At 34.8% G+C, this 18,820-nt stretch overlaps 1 protein-coding gene across 1 annotated transcript; it reads right to left on the reverse strand.

Annotated features, from left to right (window-relative positions):
* Positions 1-14,706: 14,706 nt before the first annotated feature.
* On the reverse strand, positions 14,707-18,306 carry LOC125211844 (SUPPRESSOR OF GAMMA RESPONSE 1-like). Its single transcript, XM_089066199.1, has 6 exons — positions 18,199-18,306; positions 17,463-17,595; positions 16,703-16,889; positions 15,845-16,335; positions 15,196-15,450; positions 14,707-15,105 (listed from the first exon to the last, which is right to left on the reverse strand). The coding sequence occupies exons 1-6, from the start codon at positions 18,204-18,206 to the stop codon at positions 15,043-15,045; spliced, it is 1,137 nt and encodes a 378-aa protein (XP_088922325.1). The 5' UTR covers positions 18,207-18,306; the 3' UTR covers positions 14,707-15,042.
* Between the last annotated feature and the right edge of the window lie 514 nt (positions 18,307-18,820).

Below are 18,820 nucleotides of genomic sequence, written 5' to 3' on the forward strand. Positions count from 1 at the left end.
CTTTATTCTTTGATGTTGTTTGCTTGGGTGTTATTAAAATGTATGTATCCTCTTATTGAATATTGATTTTTTGCTTATTGTAGAGTTAGGAAAATGTTGGTGCTTTTAAAAATGTATTTGGTTGCTTATTGAAGATTGATTCTTTGTTTTTTCTAGAGTTAAAAAATGCTTGGTATGATGGTAGACCCTCTTTCATACATTTTGATTACGTTTTTGTGGGCATTAAGAATTGCTTGTTCTTATTTGGTTTGTTGCTTGGTTCTTTGTTATTGTTTGCTTGGGTGTAAGTTCATTTTACATTTTTGCTTATTTATGGTTGCATATTTGCTTGCTTTAAAGGTTAAAGATTGGAAGTGCGACCTTACCAACAAGCCATCGAAGGCATTCCAATTGCTCTGTGCGAATTTCGTTACAACTATGGTTTATAGTAACGAAAACAAGGTCATTGATTACATGATGAGAACAACAACAAGCCACGTGAAAGAGGCACAAAGTAAAGGAACCGTTGATGTTGAAAAGATGGTGGCAAATTTTCCAAAACCTTGAATGATGAATTACATTGATTTTGAAAAGTGACAATTACTTTGTTCTGATTAGAATTTGTTTTGAATATTGGTCAGTTTTGGTTTAAGGGTTTTTTTGTTTTAAAATTTTGTTATTCGTTTTATTATTCTTTTCTTTATGGCGAAATATATTCGAATAGTTGAAATTAGGAAATCAAAATAAATTAATGCAATACCAACCAAGCAAATCCATAAACATAATCAAGCATTAAATTTAATGTAACCAAGCATTTGGTTATAAGTACAGTCTACAACATTCTACTAACAAAAGTATTCATTCGCATCTATCAGCAACTAAATCGATATTAACATGCAAGCCTGTATATGCAAGCAGATGCTTATAGTAAATCCAAGCAAAACCATAAACATTAACAAACAATAAAGTGAAATATGTTTGAACACTAATTAGGAAACCAAAATAAAGTAATTCAATATCAACCAAGCAAATCCATAAACATAATCAAGCATTAAATTTAATGTAACCAAGCATTTGGTTATAAGTACTGTCTACAACATTCTACTAACAAAAGTATTCATTTGGATCTACTGGCAACTAAAGCAATATTAACACGCAATCCTATATATGCAAGCAGTTGCTTATATTAAATCCAAGCAAAACCATAAACATTAACAAGCAATAAATTGAATGTGTCCAAGCAATCTAAGCAAATCCATAAACTTAATCAAACAGTAAAATGAATATATCCCATCAGTTGGTAATAAGTTCTACAACTGAGATACAGTGGATAGTAATTAAAATCCTTCTAGCCTCAATGAGATTCTAGCCTTACAGTCACATCTTTTAGAGGTTCTTCTGCGCTTGTTAATAAATCCTTCACGAGCATGAATATGATCCATTTCAATCTCATTCTTCAACCCTTGTCTGTTGCACACAATATATTGCCAAGTAACACACTCACGTGAAGATTTGATTCCACGTTTCCGGGTGTCGAAGCCAGCTTCACGAGCATAAGCATCGTAGAAAGCAATTTCAGCGTCCAAAGTGTTGCCGACGAATGGTTTTAGTTTGTCAGGGCACTCGGGGACACAAGCAGTTGCGTAGGATATAAAAAAAGCAATACTATCAAAAGAACCAAGCAACAAATGGTATTGCATCAAGCAAACTGGAGAGACAAACTCATAGTTGAATTAAAGCACAACAAGCATTGTCATTCAAACAAAGAAGCAATACATTATATTTGTCTCTGCAATTGTTTGTCAATTAATAATTTTAAGCAAGCAATATGAGATATTGTAACAATAGCAAAAGCAAATGGAGCCAACTAATTTAGCAACAAAACATATTTAACAAAGCAAATATATTTTATCAACTAAGCAATGCAAATGGATCACCATCAGAAAGCAACACAACAAATTAATAACAGTGCAATCTGCTTTGCGACATCCTACACGATCTGTCAGAATTTGAGTTCACGTATAAAAAAATACACTCCACAATTACGTAAAGTTGAATCACATAGATAACCAACAAAATCTAAAAACAGAATTACACGATTAGAAATTATTCTTACCGCCTGCAAAATAGGTCATATTCGTGTCAACGGGAACATCATTCTCCATGGATTGACTAACGACTGAAGATAGACAGAAGTAACACAAAAATTCAGTATCCTCCTAAATTGAAGAAAAATAAGGAAAGTGCCTCTTACCGTCTTCAAAATCAGTGAAATGGATATCAGCGGGAACATCATTCTCTATAGATTGACTTAATATTGAAGGAAAAATTTCAGAGAAGAGAATGAAAATAGCGCTTAAGATTAAAACAATCGCACACACTGAATATAGCTATGGCGTTTTTTCTACAGATTTCTGAGATAAATGCCGAAAATAGAAGAAAGAGAGAAGGAAGAAATACCGTGAATTGCATTTCAGAAGAAACCGCTGCAATTGTGAATTCTAGAAATAGCCTTTAACAATATTTTTATTCATTTTAATAATAAATCTAAACTGCCAGATGTCATTTTAAAGGTCTAGATCATTAACCACAAAATGTCAATACGATCAACAAAAAACGTCAATAAGGCTATAGGATTAATTCCAATAAAAATCAGGGGTATTAATGTCAAGTTAGTTATAACTAACTTTTAAAAGAAATCCCAAAACTGTAAATTCATATAACATATATCAAATTAAAGATAATTTTATAAGGATTCCAACGATATACTACATGCATATGTTCCGACGTCAAAATTTGAAAAACAAAATCTAGAATTTTCGTATTTTTCGTACACAGGCTAATGTCAATACAACAAAGATAATATGTCAATATAAAGCATATACAATGTCAATCCTAAATTAGTGTTGACATTCTCAAAGCATTGTGTTGATATTTTCAAAACACTATATTGACATTTTCATCCAAAACCCTAATTTGGCGTTTTTTTAAATTTTTTTCGATTTAATTAATAAAAACGAAAATTACACGTGGCAAATTGTAGACCACACATTTTTTAAAATCATGTGGCCTTAAATTAGTTGTAGTTAGCAATTAAATAATGAGTCAGCAATTGATCACTTCCCTATATATATATATATATATATAGGGGAGCACTAGGGCGCATCCTTAATTAGAGTGCTAACATACATCCAACCACGTGCTGCCATGTGGCACGAAAAATGCAATATTGTATATATAAAAATGCAATACACATTTGTGAAGTTGTTCATGCATTTCTGCAGATTGCATTTTAGTTATAGGAAAATTGCATTTTTAATTGTTAAGTTTTGCATTTTCACAAAATTGCATTTTATATTGTTAAGTTTTGCATTTTCACATATATGAATGCAATCCGTATAGATATAAAATGCAAATTAAACAGTCAATATCGAAAATGCAAAACTCAACAATAAAAAATGCAATCTTCATATAACAAAAATGCAATCTGTCGAAATTCATATTGCATTTTTCTGTATATAATATTGCATTTTTCGTGCCACGTGGCAGCACGTGATTGGATGTACGTTAGCACTTTAAAATTAGTTAGCATATTAGTACATCCCTAGGGAGCACTAGGGCACATCCTTAATTAGAGTGCTAACGTACATCCAACCACGTGCTGCCATGTGGCACAAAAAATGCAATATTGTATATATAAAAATGCAATACACATTTGTTAAGTTGTTCATGCATTTTCGCAGATTGCATTTTAGTTATAGGAAAATTGCATTTTTTATTGTTAAGTTTTGCATTTCACATAAATTGCATTTTTTATTGTTAAGTTTTGCATTTTCACATATATAAATGCAATCCGTATAGATATAAAATGCAAATTAAACAGTCAATATCAAAAATGCAAAACTCAACAATAAAAAATGCAATCTTCATATAACAAAAATGCAATCTGTCGAAATTCATATTGCATTTTTCTATATATAATATTGCATTTTTCGTGCCACGTGGCAGCACGTGATTGGATGTACGTTAGCACTTTAAAATTAGTTAGCATATTAGTACATCCCTATATATATATATATATATATATATGGATGTGTTAAAATGAAAACCCCTCTTAAAATAACAACATACCACCATTCATAGCCAATGATTTGTACACGTGGACGAATAATCAGCTGCCATGTGGCAATCATAAAAAATTCGCAAGGGATAATTTACGCAGACTGCAACATCCAATACTCTAAACTGCAATATCGAATACTCTAGACTGCAAGGTGACGCGGCCTGCAATATCCAATACGCTAGACTGCAATCTATAGATTGTTGTAGATTGATGTATATTGCAGTCTAGCGTTTACACTATTGCAGTCTAGCATATATAATATTGCAGTCTAGCGTGGTGTCACAGTGTCATTTTAAGAGTGTTGTCATTTTAACGCACCCCTATATATATATATATATAGGGGTGCACTATGGTGCCACCATAGATAGGATAACACCATACCACCAATATAGTCCGTTAGATCTCATTTATGGATGCCTAGGATTAAGTTTCGTGAAGAAACACGGGTTTGCAGTCTATTGTATTAGATATTGCAGTCTACTGTATTAGATATTGCAGTCGCGGTAAACTGCAATATTGTTGTGGTAAGACTGCAATATTTAATGAACAACACTGCAATCTGGTAACGTAAAATTAGAAATTTCCTATTTTACCCCTCACCATACCACCATTTTATGCCATTGGATCTGAAAATCGTGTGCTTGTCATGCTGCCACGTGTAAAAATACGGAGGGGTAAAATAGGAAATTTCTAATTTTACGTTACCAGATTGCAGTGTTGTTCATTGAATATTGCAGTCTTACCACAACAATATTGCAGTTTACCACGACTGCAATATCTAATATAGTAGACTGCAATATCTAATACAGTAGACTGCAAACCCGTGTTTTTTCACGAAACTTAATCCTAAGCGTCCATAAACGAGATCTAACGAGATCCATAAACTTAATCCTAAGCGTCCATAAACCCGTGTTTTTTCACGAAACTTAATCCTATCTATGGTGGCACCCTAGTGCACCCCTATATATATATATATATATATATATATATATAGGGGTGCGCTATGGTCCATAAGTGAAATCCTGTCAAATATCAAAGTGAATCTCCGCCCTTGGATCCTTAGATTGGATGGTTGTGATCATAATATCTGAGCTACATTATTACAGTATAAGCGTTACATTATTAGCTGAACTACATTATTAGACTACACAATCTACATTATTAGACTAAAGCGCGTTACATTATTCGTCGAGCTACATTATTAGACTACACAATCTACATTATTAGATGACACGTGGCATTAATCTAACGGTTACATCACAGGATCCAATGGCTGAGATTTGCTTTGATTTTTGTGTTAAAATGACAACCCCTCTTAAAATGACAACGTGACAACGCTTATACAGCAATATTATAAACGCTACACAGCAATATCCAACACGTTAGACAGCAATCTATAGATTGCTGTCTAACGTGTTGGATATTGCTGTTCAAGAAAAATTGCTGTTTAAAGGCTACAAAATTGCTGCCCGTCTTTTTTGGTTTTTTTTTTTTTTTTTTTGCCACGTGGCAGCTTATTATTCGTCCACGTGTACAAATGATTGGCTAGAAATGGTGGTATGGTGTTATTTTAAGGGATGGTGGCACCCTATATATATATATATATATATATAGGTTTGTGTTAAAATGACAACCTCTATTAAAGTGACACCGTGACACCACTTATACAGCAATATTATAAACGCTACACAACAATATTACAAACACTACACATCAATTTATATATTGTTGTATAGTGTGTCGGATATTGCTGGACAAGAAAAATTGTTGTATAAAGACCAACAAATTGCTGGCCGTCTTTTTCAGATTTTTTTTTGCCACGTGGCAGCTTATTATTCGTCCACGTGTACAAATGATTGGCTAGGAATGGTGGTATGGTGTTATTTTAAGGGGTGGTGGCACCCTAACATGCCCCTATATATATATAGTGTCATATTCTAATACTTATAGCACCCTAATCCAAAATCAAGACCAAATCTCCACCCTTAGATTTTAAAATGAGTGGATGAGATTAAATCTTACGAATCTCAATAAATAGTAGACAAAATATCAATAAAAGGGTAATATCGTCATTATGTTATCATATGATAATTTTCATGAATGTTTTTTATATCAACATAGTGTATTACAAATATCATAAGAATATCAACACTAGTATAAGAAAATATCAACACATATTTATTGAGATTTTTACATGGTTTTATTGAGATTTTTTGAGAGGGAATTCACATTAATACCTTCTAATTTTATTTATTAATTTTTCTTAATTAAAAATATAATCTATGTGGCATTATTTCAACCACTAGATCTTCTAATCTAATGGCTAAGATTTAGTCTTAGTTTGGGATTGCTAATTAGTTAGCAATTGATCACAACCCTATATATATATATATATAGGGATGTACTAAGATGACAACCCTCTTTATTGTAACACCATACCACTATTTTAGGCCATTGGATCTGAAAATCGTGTGTTTGTCATGCTGCCACGTGTAAAAACACGGAGGGGTAAAATAGGAAATTTCTAATTTTACGTTACCAGATTGCAGTGCTGTTTATTGAATATTGCAGTCTTACCACAACAATATTGCAGTTTACTACGACTGCAATATCTAATACAATAGACTGCAATATCTAATACTGTATACTGCAAACCCGTGTTTTTTCACGAAACTTAATCTTAGGCGTCCATAAATGAGATCTAACGGACTATGTTGGTGGTATGGTGTTATCCTATCTATGGTGGCACCCTAGTGCACCCCTATATATATATATATATATATATATATATATATATATGGGAGCACTATGGTCCATAAGGCAAATTCTGTCAAAAATCAAAGCAAATCTCGGCCCTTAGATCCTTTGATTGGATGGTTGTGATCATAATATCCGAGCTACATTATTACAGTATAAGCGTTACATTATTAGCCGAGCAACATTATTAGACTGCACAATCTACATTATTAGACTAAATCGCGTTACATTATTAGCCGAATGACATTATTGGACTACACAATCTACATTATTAGGTGACACGTGGCATTAATCTAACGGTTACATCACATGATCCAATGGCTAAGATTTGCTTTGATTTTTGACAGAATTTCACTTATGGACCTGATCACATCCCTATATATATTATATATATATATATATATAGAGAGAGAGAGAGAGTCCCATTATCCACAAATCCACTCTTAAAGACCGAACCACCGAACCCCACCAAATTAGGGCTTTTAGATCTAGTTTTTCATGGATAAGATACAGAAATTTATAAATTATTTTCGCCTTCATCACGAGTCTATTTTAATTCATCTGAAGGTAAATAAGTCATACTAACATGTTACGAAGATTTAACTTCGTTCCAGAATATATTACTTCATTCTAGTAGGTTTTTACTTCATTCCAATAGGTTTTTACTTCATTCCAGTACGTAAATGTGGTTTCGCCGTCGCGTGTCGTTCTTTCTCTCTACAATATCTATCACCAACGTCATGGCGCTAATATGGTTTAATAAACACATGGAATAATGTAATAAATTATTGGAATGAAGTATGTGTAGAAGCATTTGAAGTCCTACGGGAATGAAGTAAAAATCTTATCCAATGAAGTAATAACGTTTCTGAATCAAGTAATAAACTCACTTGAATAAATTGCATTTTTAAATGTTAATCAAGCAAAAACCCACGTCAATGGATTTGAATGAAGCATATGTTGAATCATTTCAAAACCTATTGGAAGCAAGTAAAAACATGTTGCAGTTTCAAGGTATTACGTACAGAATGAAGTAATAAACCTATATAATGAAGTAAAATGGGCTTGTAATGAAGCCGAAAAAAATTTCACAGCAGCACATCTCATCAAAAAATCTAGATCTAATGGCCCAGATTTGGTCTCTAGTTCGGTCTTTAAAATTGGTTCGACATTGATCACAACTATATATATATATACATATATATATATATATATATATATAGGGATGTATTCATATCCTTTTTCTATATTTTGTTCAAACATTCAACTGAATCTCAGCCCTGCGATTTTGTCATCTAACGGTTAGATTAATGCCACGTGTCATTTAACATTTTCATTCTAATAATGTATATCGACTAATAATGTAGCATTATAATCTAATAATGTAGATTTTCATTCTAATAATGTACACCGATTAATAATGCAACATTATAGTCCAATAGTGCATTGATCACAACCATCCAATTCAATGATCCAAGAGCTGTGATTTGTTTGAAGCTTAACACCAAAAACTGTGAAGGACCCTAATACACCCCTATATATATATATATATATATATATATATATTGTGTATTAAAATTATTTAACACAAAGATATAATTATATCAATACAACATGTAAATTTAAAATGTCAACACAAAGACATAAGTTTATCAACACAAGAAGATTGATAAGTTTATGTCTTTGTGTTGATGTTTTTAACATACAAAATTGATATTAGTTATTTAGTTATTACCGTAACTTAGTTAATATATGGTGTATGATCAAATACTAACTAAGTTACGGTAATAACTAATAACTAATATCAATTTTGTATGTTAAAAACATCAACACAAAGACATAAATTTATCAATCTTCTTGTGTTGATAAACTTATGTCTTTGTATTGACATTTTAAATTTACATGTTGTATTGATATAATTATATCTTTGTGATGATAATTTTAATACACAATATTGAAAGTTATTAGTTATTGCTGTAAATTAGTTAGCACACTAACGCAACCCTATATATATATATATATATATATATATATATTTGTTGGTCCGTGTATTTCAACCAAGTTCGCATTATCTCAGAGCATAGAATATGGGGGGCTTAAGCCCCTCCAACCTCTTTTTTTTTTGAAATTATATTTAGGTCTTACTAAGTTGAATTTACTAAAAATGAAATTATGAGGATTCGATTATGTTTGTCAGAAGTTGAGTTGTGTTAGGGAGATTCAATATATAGAACAGAAAAACGGATATCTGAAATTCGTGATAATCACTTTCAGATCAAATCAATTTCGGTGGTTCTACCAAACTTATTTGATCGGATAAAATTCAGAGAAATCAGAAAATTCATATGTGTCTTCGAGATGATGAACCAGAAAAATTGATCAGTTTTTAAAGAAGACGAACCGGTGCAGCTATTGACGAAACAGTGCATCCGTTGAGAATATTAACCGAAAATAACTGATTTTCAAAAGGTTTCCGAAATTGCAAATTAGTCCTTTGACTTGCAGAAATTATATTTTCGGATGAATTTCTAATACAGCAACTTCGTTGGAAATAAAAAATTTCCAAGCTCGACACCAGCCAGGGGCTCTGCCCCTTGGACCCCGCTACCCGGGGGCGCTGCCCCCGGACCCCTGTTCATCTGTTTGGGGCTTCGCCCCTAACATCATAATGAATTAAAATAAGAGTGCACTCCGCACCTCCATACTTAAATGATGTATCATTATAACAATAACCGATCAATCAAGTTAATCCAATTACACTAAAATATCCAACAATCCTCCCCTATTTTAGTGCAATCCTTGATTAACTAAAACAAGTCATCTCCAACATTCAAACTTTTGCATAAATGAAATATCGTAACGATTGAATTCCATATTAGTACATTACACATTCCAAATATTCTAATACCTCGGGTGTCTCTAAGGATTGAACCCTAGGAACTCACATTGAATACACGAAGATAATGTACACAAAAGTTTACATACGAATATGTTCTATCTTGACACTATATTTTACTAGCCTATGTCCTTATCCTTCATAAACATGTCGAAACCAAGTCCCAGCTTCTTGAAGCGGCTAAACTTCATGCTTATATAGGTAGCTCCTTTATTCTTGCACCTACATTTGCAATTTTTCAAAAGAACTATTAAGAATATATATATATTCAACCTCCTTAACTTGCAGGTCTGAACACATACCTTGGGACGATTTTCAAATGTGTTCCAATCTCCAAAGATTAAGTTTTCCACATTGAATTCTGCATCTAGTGTCATAGTAAATGGGAATTGGGTATCTTAATATCAGAGATTTGCAGTGGACTTTAATCCCATCCCTATAGCCGATTTGTGCACAAGATCTCTACTTAACCCTTTGGTTAAATGATCGGCTAAGTTATCATGAGTTCTTACAAACTCCACAGATATCACACCATCCATAATAAGTTCATGAATCATGCTATGTGTCTTGACTTTCCATTATACACTTGACTATATGCCTTAGCCAAGGTAGCTGCACTATCACATCTGATAGATATAGGTGATATCGGTTTAGGCCTCAATGGAACATATATTAGATTTCTTAGCCATTCAGCCTCTTTACCAGCTGCTGCTAATGCCACAAACTCCGATTCCATTGTTGAATTCGTGATACAAGTTTGTTTCTTTGATGCCCAACATATAGCACCACCTCCAAGACGGAATACCCAACCACTTGTGGAAGAATGATCTTCCATATTGCTGATCCAACTTATATCCTTCAAGAACAGAAGGAAATCCAGAATAAGTCAACTTATAATCCATGGTTCCTTTTAAGTATTTAAATACTCGATTCATTGCTTGCCAATGGATTAAACTTGGATTATGAGTATATCGACTCAATTTTCCAACTGCAAAGGCTATATCGGGTCTAGTACTAATCATAGCATACATTAGTGATCCAATAGCCTTTGAATGTTCAAGCTGATTCACAACAACTCCTTTATTAGGCACGAGTTTTGCACTAGGATCAAAAGGAGTCTTAACTGAAGAACAATCTTTGAAGTTGAACTTTTCCAACACTTTCTCAATATAATGTGATTGAGAAATGGAAATTCCTTGTTCTCCATGTGTGATCTTAATCCCAAGAATCACATCAGCCTTCTCCATGTCTTTCATTTCAAACTTGGATGACAAAAATTCCTTTGTTTTATCAACTTGATCTTGGTCGGTACCAAAGATCAACATGTCATCCACATATAGGCAAATGATAACCCCTTTACCAGTAGCATCAAATTTGGTATATACACACTTGTCTTCTTGGTTTAATACAAAACCATTCGACAACACCACGTCATCAAACTTTTGATGCCATTGCTTGGGGCTTGCTTTAGTCCATAAAGAGATTTTACCAACTTACAAACCTTATGTTCATTACCAGGCATGACAAAGCCTTCTGGTTGTTTGATATAAATCTCTTCATTTAATTCACCATTCAAGAAGGCAGTCTTAACATCCATTTGGTGAATTACAAGATATGTATAGCAAGTGCTAACAATAATCTAATTGTGGAAATCCTAGCAACAGGAGCATAGGTATCAAAGTAGTCAATGCCTTCCTTTTGTCTAAAGTCTTGGATAACCAATCTGGCTTTATATTTGTCTATGCTTCCATCCACCTTCATCTTCGTTTTGAAGATCCATTTGCTATTTAAAGCTTCACAACCAGGTGGTAAATCAGTCAGTATCCAAGTACCATTTTGGATTATAGAATCCATCTCCTCTTGGATTGCCTCTTTCCAAAATGCAGAATCTCTTGAAGCCATAGCTTCTTTGTAGGTCCTTGTATCATCACCAATAGTAAAACAATATTGATATTGAAAATTAATTTCATTTCTTGATCCTTCAAGTAAGTACAATTGGAAATCATTTCCAAAAGACTTAGCTTTTCTTGCCCTACTACTTCTCCTAGCCTCAGGAGGTGTATCCATCACTTTTCCAGTTACAACATTAGAGTTACTAGACCTTGCAATCATGCCTCCAGGTTTAGGTATAGACGTGAATCTATCCTCATTGTCAAATTCAGCATCCCTTGACTCAATAATAGAGTGCACAGATACATAGTCATTGGGTTCTAAAACATAGAACCTATAGGAAACAGAATTTTCTGAATACCCCAGAAACACACAATCTATACCTCTTTGACCTATGGTTTTCATTTTAGGGTCAGTTAGTCTTACCACTGCTCGACAACCCCAAACTCTGAGATAACTCAATTTTGGTGGTTTCTTATGCCAAAGTTCATAAGGGGTTATCTTGTTTCTTTTATTAGGAACTCTATTCAACAAATAACAGACTGTTAACATAGCCTCACTCCAAAATCCTTCACTTAGGCCAGAATAACACAACATTGAATTAATCATTTCTTTCAACGTTCTATTCTTTCTTTCAGCTACACCATTTTGTTGTGGTGTATATGGAGCAGTCGTTTGATGTACTATACCAGTCGATTCAAAACACGTTGGATCATAATACTCACCTCCCCTATCAGTGCGAAGAGTTTTAATCTTCACACCATGATAAAGCTCTACACTTTCTTTAAAGATTTTAAATTTATCAAGAGCTTCATCTTTTGAATGACAGAGATAGACATGGCAAAATCTAGTAGCATCATCAATAAAAGTAACTACATACTTTTTATTACCAAGTGATGGAGTTGAATGAAAATCGCACAAATCTCTATGTATAAGTTCTAAAACCTTAGTAACTTTATTGACATTCTTATTGAAAGGTTGTCTAGTTATTTTAGTTAACATGCAAGTTTTACACTTTTTATTGTTCAACTCGAATGCTGGTATCAAACTCATTTTCGACATATCTTTCAATCTCTTATAATGTACATGTCCAAGTCTAGCATGCCACAATTCTGATTTACTAACATGATTACTAATACTTGTAGAGGTCATGCAAACAGAATTATTAACAAAAGAGACATCTAGATTCAACCTAAACATGCCCCATAGATAACCAAATCCAATAAAATTACCATGCCTTGACAGAATGTATTTGTCACTTTCTAACACTTGTTTACATCCACAATTATTTAATACAATGCCAGAAACTAGATTCTTACGAATACCAGGTACATACACAACATTTTCTAATACTAAGGAATTTCCAGAAGTAAATACTAGGCTAACAGATCCTATTCCCTTGATTGGTTCAGTTGCAACGTTGCCCATCTTCAACGAAGATCCATCTTCAATTGGTTTAAAATCCTTGAACCATTGACGATCCTTGCACACATGACATGTTGCACCCGAATCAATCCGCCATGACAGATCATCATCCTGCACATAAAATGCTTCAGAGATTATTGATGCATAATAATTCTCAACAGAATGATTATTAGGTACAGAAAACGAACCCGATTGCTTCTCGGGATCCTTGGATCCACTTGAACCAGCCTCGTTTTTCCCTTTTCCTCCACCCTTTCCAGACTTACAATCCTTCTTGAAGCGCCCAGATTTGCCACACTTCCAACAAGTCAGCTTAGGCTTCTTATTTCCATCCTTACTGTTATACCCTTGAAACTTCCGTTTCCCTTGAAACTTACGTTTCTCTTTACCAGCCTTTGAGGATTCACCCTTTTCCACCATGTTCACAGAAGAACCAACCATGTTTTTAGTATTACCAAAAGAACTCTTTTCCATATCTCGTATGGACTGTTCAATCTGGAAATCACTTCCAAGTTCGACCAAGTTCAATTCCTCCTTCTTGTGTTTCAGATTATTTTTAAAATCCTTCCAAGAAGGTGGCAGTTTATCAATAATACTAGAGACAGAAATGGATTCATCCATTTTCATATCATACTGGGAAAACTGTCTCAATATCCTCAACAATTCGTTGTATTGTTCCATGACAGGCCTCGAATCAACCATTTTATAGTTAATAAAGTTACCAACAAGAAATTTCTTGCTAGAGACATCTTCTGCCATATATTTGGCTTCGAGGGAATCCCACAATTCCTTAGCAGACTCAACATTTTGATACACATCAAATAGAGAATCAGACATACCGTTTAAGATGTGACCACGACATATGTAGTCATCATTCTCCCACTTCATCCGCCTCCTCGTCTGTTCCAGAGTTTCATTTTCAACAGCCTCGGGCATGGGAGTACTCAGAACGTACACCACCTTGAGATTTGTCAGCATGAAATGCATCTTCTTTTGCCAGCGTCTAAAGTCCTGGCCAGCAAACTTATCCAACTTCGTGAAACCTTTCGCTCCTTCCTTCATCGTTTCTTTGTTCGACATTATTGATTTGATCTTTGTTAGGGAGATTCAATATATAGAACAGAAAAACGGATATCTGAAAGTTGTGATAATCACTTTCAGATCAAATCAATTTCGGTGGTTCTACCAAACTTATTTGATCGGATAAAATTCAGAGAAAACAGAAAATTCATATGTGTCTTCGAGATGATGAACCAGAAGAATTGATCAGATTTTGAAGAAGACGAACTGGTGCAGCTGTTGACGAAACAGTGCATCCGTTGGGAATATTAACCGAAAATAACTGATTTTCAAAAGGTTTCCGAAATTGCAAATTAGTCCTTTGACTTTCAGAAATTATATTTTCGAATGAATTTCTAATATAGCAACTTCGTTGGAAATAAAAAATTTCCAAGCTCGACCCCAGCCAGGGGCTCTGCCCCTTGGACCCCGCTACCCGGGGGCGCTGCCCCCGGACCCCCGTTCATCTGGTTAGGAACTTCGCCCCTAACATCATAATAAATTCAAATAAGTGTGCACTTTGCACCTCCATACTTAAATGATGTATCATTATAACAATAACCGATCAAAAAAGTTAATCCAATTCCACTAAAATATCCAACAAGTTGTCTACCTACAATTTAAAATCAAGTCTTAATCCAAGATCATAGCCAACCATAACAAACCGAAAATATGTACAAGACAAACGTGAATATTATTACAAACAACATTGTTTAACACTTATATACATAGTTTAATAACTAATATTTCATACCTCCACAGCTGATACCAAAGGGAGTTCGACAACCTTAATTGGCGTCTCATTAGGTTTATGTTCGTCATCTCTCTTTGTGATCAACTCTAGCTTTTAGTCGAAATCTTATTGCTCATATGAAGGGACCACGAGAGGGGCAAAAATGGGACGTTTCGAGTCCTAATACAATTGGTCCAACGAATCAAATATGCTGTCTTGGGACGAAAACTGCAACTCCTGTGACTGAGGGATAAGAAAGGACATACAAAACCTATCAATAGTGAGATAAAAGACATGATGTTACAGATTTATAAAAGCGGAGGATGGGCTTACGTTGAAATCTGGCGCAACGTCGAGCTCTAAGTTCACAAGCTCGCCTATTCCACAACAACTGGTGGTGTCTCTGTTGTGCACGGCGTTCAAGTCACTAGATGCATCTTTAGACTCGACTATCTCGTTGCAGTATAAGGAGTTCGGTTGATTGAAATCATCAGCTTCGGTGTTTCCAGCCAAGCTAGTGGTGAACTCAACATCTTCTAACCGGGAACTATAGGAAGCGTGATATGATCCATTGAGATGCTCAGTTTCCTGGTCAACGAAACAATAAACGTGTGTGGATGAATGAGTAAAAACATCATGTATTATCAATGCAAGAGTGAGTAGCAAAAGTGTATGTGTCGTGTGTGTGCGCGCGCAATGCGTGTGTGTGCACAGTGTGATATGCAATGCGTGTGTGTATGTGTGCATAGTGTGCATGTTTGTGATTGGTGTGTACGTGTGTGCAGTGTATGTGCATAGTATGTGTAAAACTCCAATTATTTTATGATATCAAACACTGAATTTGGAATTAAAAGCTAAAATTCAAATTTCACAACTCTCAATTCAACGTACTACCAATAAAAGCCTTACAATTTCTACAACTTCAATAAAAATGAACAATGCCACAAAATATAAAGAAGCAATGCTAGAAGATTTTGCCAACCTGAAGTAGTGACTGAAGGAAATAATCGTCTGAGTGCCAATCCGAATACGTAGTTTGGTCCTGACCAGGAGGGTCGGTAGTGGTCAACTTAGGCGTCATCGGGATTACAGGAATTGTCTTTACATCCGACTCTTCCTTCACCAAAGTAAGACTTCCAACCTTCTCACTCTCCTTCTCGGGCTGATGAAAGATCTTCGAGACCACATATTCACCCTCTTTCTCGTCCTTGTTGCTCCCGAGATGGTACTGATGCATCACCCAATTGCACTTCTCGGCCTTGCATCCCCTCTTCGATGTATCGTAAAGAACCATGATTTTCTTAAAACCTATATGTATCCCATTTTCCACCACCGGCTTGGTTTTGCCTGTCTTGTGCCAACGCATGCGTGCGCTTTCTTGATCCCCAATTCTACGGCGCTTCCTCCCGCCACTTGCGTATGCGTTGGCAATTCTATAAAAGTAATGAGCACTGCCTCCATCCATCTTGGCTCCTGCAAACATTCATCAATTCATCAAAACCTACGAGTTTTCTAATTGCATGTCGGATTTGAAATCTAACTATGCACACATATAGCTCGACAATACTCAACTCAACACACTACACCATCAAATCTATGACTCATTATAAAAACAATCTGAAAATTTTAATAAGCTCAAAGTTTCTACACAAACAGGAATGAGGATGGTCTTCCATATAGTAAGACGCGTTACATTATTGTTTTCTCATTGTTGATTAAGTCGAAAGAAACGAGAAGCAATGCATTACATTCTTCACCTAGTCTCCTGAAGCAAACAAATAAATTTGAGACATGAATCTGCCACATTATCAAGAGAGTTATTAGGCCTAACTTAACTCACCGGGAAGATTTTGCGGATGAGTGTAACATATCCCCCCTTCTCCTTCCAAAGTTGGGATGAACTCATTGATGAACAAGTGGGGCTCCGATTTCCCCACGCCTCGTTTTGCAGCTAAATGATCCAGCAGCTCCACATCGGATGGATCAAATTTCACACCAGCAGGAAATCCCGGCCATTCATGTGGAATCTGTAAGAACAAGTCATCAAACACAATCTCTAATCACTCATTAGTACAATGCATTCGACCGCATGCTCGAAAACGTGATCAAACAGAAAAGTTACACGACTACTTGATGAATGGCTAAAAAGGAAGCCTCTGGCATCACTTGTGTCTATTAGATGAAATCTGAAAGAACAAGTCATGGAACTCAAACTCTCATTACTCGTCAGTACAAATCCAAGAAGAAGCAATGTAAACTCGAAACACGATCGAACAGAGTCACTACACGAACGGGTGAAAATGTTACACCACTGTTGTCTATTGTATGAAATCTGAACATGAAACTCAATCTCTCATTGCTCAATACTACAAATCCAAGAAGAATCAATATAAACTCGAAGCAGGATGAATGGGTGAAAAATAAGTTTCTAGCATCAATGTGGTCTATTAGATTGAAAGAACAAGTCATGAAATTCGATCTCTCATTACTACAAATCGAAGAAGATGCAAGATAAACTCCGTAGCTTAGCACACAGCATGCTCGAAAACAGGATTGAACACACAACTACTCGATGGATAAGTAAAAATGAAGCTCCTTACATCACTGTTGTCTATCAGATGGTGGCACTTGGGGCATCGGGTATTCGCCCCACAATCCTTGATCCGACAAGAAGCAGTGAGACCTGCATTGATCACCTTCCTCGCGAGACTTCGACTATCAACAAGCCATGACCTGCATCACATTACTCAACACTGTCAATAAACTCAAACTACAAAACCACCTAAATCAACCATCTGACTATTCTGATCAGGAAGAATGTGAGCAACAAAACTAGTAAACATTTAATGAAAGAATCTCTGTCAAGATTGATTTTTTCTCTCCATTATGAACATCAAGAAACACCACTTAACTCTTGATCTTAAATTCAAGAAGTTGGCACTGATTTTAATCTTATGCCAAAAAAGGCTTTATCTGAACTAAATATTCCTTTCTTCATTTAACTTGATTTCACATCAATAACATCATTTTTTCCCAAACAAGAAAGAAAAATATCATCCTTAAAAGTCTTACATAACCCAGAAAAAGAATGAAAAAAAAAAAAGAATAAATCAAACACCCCATCCATTGAAACAGAGAGAGAGAGAAACTCAACCCTACATGAAGGTTTCCTTCTTCCTCAAAAAAATCAATTCTTGGAAACGACCAATCTCTCTCTCTCAATCACACACATATATATAAAGATGGTATTTTTGCCTCAATTATGTAATCAGAGCTAGATCCAGAAGAGTTTAGAGCTGGATGAACATTCAATTGGTTCCAAGATTGAATTTTTACCTATCCATTCAGGAATCTAAGAGCATAAATTGTCAGATATTAAATCAAATCGGTTAAGTAACAACTCTAAGGTGACAAAATGCATTCTCATTTGTAAGTAGCGAAGAGAGTGATGAATACTTTCCTCTTTTCTACACTCGGTTAAGTAAGCGAGTGTTAAATAGCGGGAAAACCCATAACTAGAGGCTCGGAGTTTCCGAACCTGGGTTTTGGAGAGAATCCTTGGCGTTTAAGGGAGTTTGGAGCTTGGTTTGAATGGGCCCATGTTGACTGAAGCTGACTCCGAGCCTTGAGCTGCATGTTGGTTGCCAAAAACATACTTGGTGCCCAAGCTAGTAAGAAAATATTTGGTAAGACGGTTTTAGGCAACGAAGCTGAAAAAGTTACAGTCTCGACGTGATTTGGCCATTGGAGATTGAGGGATGACAATGTCATTTTACTATTTTCGAATTTTATTATTTTTAAAAGTTATGAAAATTATTTTTTTTTAAAATTCTTGTATAATTAGACCATTTTTGGATGTTAACTGATATCAATCTATTTTGCAAATTAATATTTTGTTTAATATACATAATAATTAATATTTTTAAAATGGTACTCCCTCCGTCCCGCTTAAGATGAC

The sequence above is a fragment of the Salvia hispanica genome, chromosome 2 (genome assembly GCF_029641045.1).
Source record: "Salvia hispanica isolate PSC_SH4W2 chromosome 2, Shi_PSC_v1, whole genome shotgun sequence".
In the NCBI taxonomy this organism is placed as follows: Eukaryota; Viridiplantae; Streptophyta; class Magnoliopsida; order Lamiales; family Lamiaceae; genus Salvia; species Salvia hispanica.